We start from the raw sequence: 6,011 nt of genomic DNA, 5'->3' as shown, positions 1-6,011 counted from the left end.
ATTGAACTCCAGGCCCATGGCAGTGAAAGCAGAGTCCTAACCACTGGACCACCAGAGAATTCCCAAGATTTTGTGTGCTTTTTTTTTTTTTTTTTTTTGGTCACAGAAGTCCAAAATGAAAGATGTTACTTGTTCCTCAACCAGTTTTTAAACATTTCAAATTTTGCAGTGTTTTAAAATTTTAAAAAGGTATGTGAGTTAATATGACCATTTCTTGTACCTCATCTTTAAGGTCATTTTGTTGCTGGCCACCAGAATCTCAGCACTCATACCTCAAGAATACCTAGAAATAAACTTTCCATCAGCAGCACTATGGGTAAGTTTTGGAAACAGCCACCAAGTGTCTGGTCTGCAAGGAGAGGGTCAATGAGTTGTCCAAGATGTTATCACTCAATGATCCTAAAGCCTTTTGTGTAAACAAAAAGTCATCTGTCTTAAAACAAATGACATCACAATTCTGGGGCAAATGATCTACTACTGAACTGGTGAATTGAAAATATCTTGCCAATGGCCCATATGTCACTTGAAGTTGTGTTTTGCATTTTTGTCTACAAGAGTTACACAACTAGTTTGTATAATAATCAAGGCCTTAAAGTCTAAAGCAAGAGGATGCTCGGCAAAGCAAAATGTAACTTCAGAGATTATTCTGATTCTGTGCTGTTAACAGATTAGAAGTCTAATCACCTGGATGCCAAGGTGACACATGATTTCTAATTCCAGCCTTCTCAACCTGCAGGAGGATAATTAGAACAAGGGTAATTAGTTCACACAGAGTTGTCTAATCCATTTTATAAATGCAAAATGGTATTATTACTGATGGTGCCTTGAATTACAACTTTTCAAGTCCATCCGAAAGGGGATCAGTCCTGGGTGTTCATTGGGAGGACTGATGTTGAAGCTGAAACTCCAATACTTTGGCCACCTGATGTGAAGAGCTGACTCATTTGAAAAGACCCTAATGCTGGGAAAGATTGAGGGCAGGAGGAGAAGGGGATGACAAAGAGGATGAGATGGTTGGATGGCATCACCGACTCAATTAACATGAGTTTGGGTAAACTCTGGGGAGCTGGTGATGAACAGGGAGGCCTGGCATGCTGAGGTTCATGGGGTCACAAAGAGTCGGACACGACTGAACCACTGAACTGAACTGAAGCAACCACTCCTGTTTTCCAGACTGCTCTTGACCTTATACATTGACATTTATCCCTTAAGAAGCTTTCTCTGACACCTCTTGACTAGTGTCTGACAGGGAAAAGAGACTTTCTGTTCTCCGTGTCAGACTGTTTCCAATGTTGCACAGCCCTCATCACACTGTGCTTTGTCTCCAAGTTCCCCACTGCGGGTACCCTGTCTTCTGATTCATTTTAGTGGCCCAGTAGTGTGTCCCCTCACCCCTCTTCAGACAGAAGCATTACACACAGTTCACTAATGACAATTTATTATAATTTGCTGAAAGCACACAGGTTGACTTTGGTTAAACCAGAACTATGTCTACATAGAAGTGGGCAATAATAGGTAGCCATTCTATGGAGAACTTTGCACTTAGTCATCATCCTCACTCTGTTTTAGTTTCTTGATCGACTGCTTATGCCGCTCAATTTCTTTCTGCAGGCGCTCAATCTCCTTTGCATGATGAGAGATCTCATTTTCATGGTGTTTCTTCAAGTTGGCCAGCTGTTCTTTAGCACGAGCTCTACAAGGACAGAGTGGCTCTTGGTTTAATCCCAGTTCATCACCCCAAAGAGATCTCTAAGCACCTGAAATACCTAAGGCAAAGAACAGGCATCCCAACCCCACAGGAGTCTGGCTCGCCATCCTCTTCTACTCTCCTCAAGCCCCACTGAAAGACGACTCCATCCTAAGATACAACATTTATAGGAGATGGCCAAAAATGATTCCATTGTCCTGGTGCTAGTGCCTGAAATTCCTCCGCTAATGATGGAGTCCTTTCAGATTCAGTAGAAAATTCCAGAAAGGTGTGACTTAAGTCCCTACCTAAAGGACTTATTAGAGAAACAACCCAAAGAACAGAATCCCTTTCTGGGGAGGAAAAGAGCAAAAGGAGGTGGGGAGATATAAAGGTGCATAGTTAAAGGACAAATATGTGTCCCACCACAGTTTATCTAGGGCTGTCTTTGCCTGAGGACTGCAAGGCCCTCTGTAAAGGCCAAAATGAAGGGGAGGAAAAATAAAAGTGGTCTCTTGAGTCCAATTTAGGTCTCAAGAATGGATGATTCAAATGTTGGTTTGGCCACATAAGGGCTTCTATTTTCCATAAATGTAAAATGTGGGAGGTCAATTAGATGGTCTCTAAGGGCTGCACCTTGTCTCTCCGGTATGACAGGTGCCATGGTGATAATCCTTCATAGTGAGCAAGAGAGGGCAGAAGAGAAAAGATAGGCCAAGGAGAGCAGAAGATAGATTAGTTCCATGCTGCTACCCACGGTGGATACAAGTCAGTGTAAGATAACTGGAGGTTGGTAAACAGGGTAGACAGGCACAGCCCAATCCATGCTCCTAAAGGCTGGGCTGGGCTGGGCTGGGCTGGGCTGGGCGGAGCGGGTCAAGTCTCCAAGAAAAGGGGGGAAGGGTGTCCCAACCACGTGCAGCTGCCACATGCTCCTACGATCCCACTCGCTGAGGCGAGTTGCAGAGGCATAAGGGTCTAGAAATGACTGAGGGTCTGAAGAATCAGGGAATCCATCCTTGCGGGGCTGGCAAGCTAAGGCCTGGGATAAGGGCCACGAGAGTCAGGCTCACTGAGTTTGCAGATAGTGGAACCGTCGGATCTAGACGCTCTGGGAGAAATCTGGGGGACATTCCGCATGATGCGGGTAGAACTCCATGGGTGGAGATGGTAGATGACTCAGGAAGAGATGAGTCGTGGTCTGCAGACCCGCAGGTGGAAATGACTTGGATATGGGGGCCGTGGGATTCGGCAGGGCATCGGGGGCCCACAGGTGGCGACAGTCGGGCGCTCAAGCCTTGGGTGTTAACAGGTTCAGGGGCCTGTTAGGTCTGTCTAGGGGGGTGAGGTGGGATGGGGTCGGGTGTGGATGGGACGCCGCAGGACGCCAGGGAGGGATGCGTGGGGGCAACTGACAATTGAAGAGGGGCTGGAAGGCCGTGAGGGGTCTAGGGCTGGACTCGGGGTCCCAGGGGCCTCACCGGAAGTATCGTTCCTCTTCGGCCTGCTCTCTTTTTCCGAAGGCCCCACCGGCGTCCCGGATCGCGCCCGCACCGGACCTAACATTATCTCCCTGCGGAGAGAGACGGGGGCATTGGTACAGACGCGGGCCGGGGGGAGAAGGAGGGATCCGCGCTCAGGGTTGGGGCAGCGGACCCTACCGCTGGCGTACCTGTTCCGAGCCAAAGCCTCGGCCTTGTATTGCCCAGACGCTCCAGACGGCCTGCCGGGTACGCGCGGCCAACGCCGTGGCTGCCATTGCCGTCAGGGAAGCACCCCTCCAGTGACCTGAAGCGCAGCTTCTCCTTAAGCGCAGCTTCGCAGGCGCTAACGGCCCTGGCTGGCCAGGCAGCCAGTCATTTCGCTGGAGAGGCGGGATGAAGCCAGGAATGGCGAATCATGCGAGGGGGAGGCGGGGTTCCTGTAGCTTGTGGCGAATCCTGATAGAGGGGCGGGGTCATTTTTAGCCAACCCCTAGCAAGGGCTCCAGGGTCAAAGGACTGGAGAAAAATAATGGAGGAGACTGGGGAAAAGCTGAACAGAGAGGCAGTAGCCAAGGTCTCGGCAATTGGATCTATCAGAATTAGCCATGGCGTCCACCCCCACTTCACCATTCCTACTCTCATGTTATTGTTAAACACCCAAAGGAAGCCTTCATTTTTCTGGACTACTAGCATCAATAAGATGGGTAATAAGAGGGCGGGGGGCGGAGTGGGCGGCTCTGTCCAAGATGCTGACGTCCAGGGTGCGCTTACTTAGTCATTTAGAGTTGTGGGAATTTTTTTTTTTGTGTGTGTGTATGAATATATGTTTTTTTTTTTCGTTGTTGCACTGACATTTCACTCTCAAGTCTCAAACTTCGGCTCAGAGAAAACTTTTCTGCCCTCCTTCGTCATTCTATCAATAGCTCATTGTTCTTTTTGTCTTTTTGCGCCTTCGAGTTTATGAAGTTGTCATTACTGAATTAATATTTGCGAGATGCATTGATGTGTTATCAAATGGACTTGATAACAGGACTTTTGGCAGTGTGGTGCAATGAAGTTGAAAAGAGCATAGGTAGGTGTCTAGGGAAGACATTACCTTGGTCTTCCGTTAGACATCTAACAAATGTCATCAAGATAATAGTAGTTCATAGCCTTTGCCTATGTCATTTTCTCCCTCTGGGCCCGGGTTTTTTCTCTTTTAGTTGAGAGAGTTGGGCCAGATTTTATGCATGATTATAAAAATATCTTCTTTGGTCTCTGTGACTTTGTTGAAGTGGTTTTAGTGATCACCTTTTCGTTGGAAAATACCAGCCCTGGTTTGAATGACTTACATGGGAGGAAATGGCTGCAGGGCACATTTTCAAATGTTCATTTCACAAAACTTGAAAAAGCATGAAAGCAGAAGGCTAGAAATAATAATCACGCTTAAGCCCACTACTTAGTGATAATAATTGTGTGTGTCTCTAGATACTTAAGTGCCATTCCTGTTTCAGAGGGCTTCCCTGGTGGCTCAGATGGTAGAGTCCACCTGTAATGCAGGATCCCTGCATTGATCGCTGGGTTGGGAAGATCCCCTGGAGGAGGGTTTGGCAACCCACTGCAGTATTCTTGCCTGGAGAATCTCCATGGACAGAGGAGTCCGGTGGTCTATAGTCCATGGGGTTGCAAAGAGTCTGATGAGACTAAGTGACTAAGCACACAGCACAGCATCTGTTTCAGAAACTCTGCTTCTGGTTCTCAGATAATATTGCTCTTTGATTATCTCCTGGGTGGGCATCCAGTGGAAGGTCTTGCTGAGTTTGTGCAAAGGATCCATAGAGGCATTAGGGTGGCTGCAATTTAAAAAAAAATGGAAAACAGCAAGCATTGGTGAGGATGTGGATAAGTTGTAATCCTCCTACATTGCTAGTGGGATTGTAAAATGGTTCAGCCCCTGCGAAAAACAGCTTGGCAGTTGCTCAAAAGGTTAAGTATATAATTAGCATATGACTCAGCAATTTCATTTCTAGGTACATACCGCCCCCCACCCCAGTAGAAAACTGGTACTCACACCTTCATAGCAGCACCATTTTACAATAGCCAAAAGATAGAAACAACCCAAATGACCATCAATTGACAAATGAATAAACAATTATGGTATACACGTATGATGGAATACTATTCAGCCATAAAAAGTGATGAAGTAATGATGTGTGCTATGTTTCGAAGGAACCAGGAAAACATTATGCTAAGTGAAAGAAGCCAGACACAAAAGGTCACATGTTGTATGACTGCATTTACATGAACCATCCAGCCTAAGTAAGTCCATAGAGACATTGGCAAGTATGGGAAGAAACTGCTTATTAGGTACTAAGTGTCCTTTTGGGGCGATGCAACTGTTTTGAAACTAGACAGAGGTGGTGATTACACAACATTGGGAATATACTAAAGACCACTGAATTGTTCACTTTAAAATGGTTAATTGTATGGCATCTGTGCATGCGTACTAAATCACTTCAGTCTCCGACTCTTTGCGACGGTATGGGCTGTAGCCTCAGTCGTGTTCTACTCTTTGCAACTAGAGCCCGCCAGGCTCCTCTGTCCATGGGATTCTCCAGGCAAGAATGCTGGAGTGGGTTGCCAGGCCTTCCTCCAGAGGATCTTCCCAACCCAGGGATTGAACCCCTGTCTCATTATGTCTCCTGCATTGCTGGTGGGTTCTTTACCACTATCGCCACCTGGGGAACCCCAATTTAAAAGTTTATTTAAAGGTACCTGGCTGGGCTGCGACCCCTTTAAGAGTCGCAAGGAAGGGGCCGGGGCTAGAGAGGCGGGCCTGTAAGAATCACGTGAGGTAGCGC

At 46.9% G+C, this 6,011-nt stretch overlaps 1 protein-coding gene across 1 annotated transcript; it reads right to left on the bottom strand.

Moving 5' to 3' along the window:
• Positions 1–1,421: 1,421 nt before the first annotated feature.
• Positions 1,422–3,525, bottom strand: ATP5IF1 (ATP synthase inhibitory factor subunit 1). Its single transcript, XM_065927572.1, has 3 exons — positions 3,360–3,525; positions 3,169–3,260; positions 1,422–1,693 (listed from the first exon to the last, which is right to left on the bottom strand). Exons 1-3 carry the CDS (start codon positions 3,444–3,446, stop codon positions 1,543–1,545), a joined length of 330 nt encoding a protein of 109 aa, XP_065783644.1. The 5' UTR covers positions 3,447–3,525; the 3' UTR covers positions 1,422–1,542.
• Between the last annotated feature and the right edge of the window lie 2,486 nt (positions 3,526–6,011).

The sequence above is a fragment of the Muntiacus reevesi genome, chromosome 3 (genome assembly GCF_963930625.1).
Source record: "Muntiacus reevesi chromosome 3, mMunRee1.1, whole genome shotgun sequence".
Lineage (NCBI taxonomy): Eukaryota > Metazoa > Chordata > Mammalia > Artiodactyla > Cervidae > Muntiacus > Muntiacus reevesi.
The sequence above is the reverse complement of the archived record's forward strand: the minus strand, read 5'-3'. Positions and strand labels throughout refer to the sequence as shown.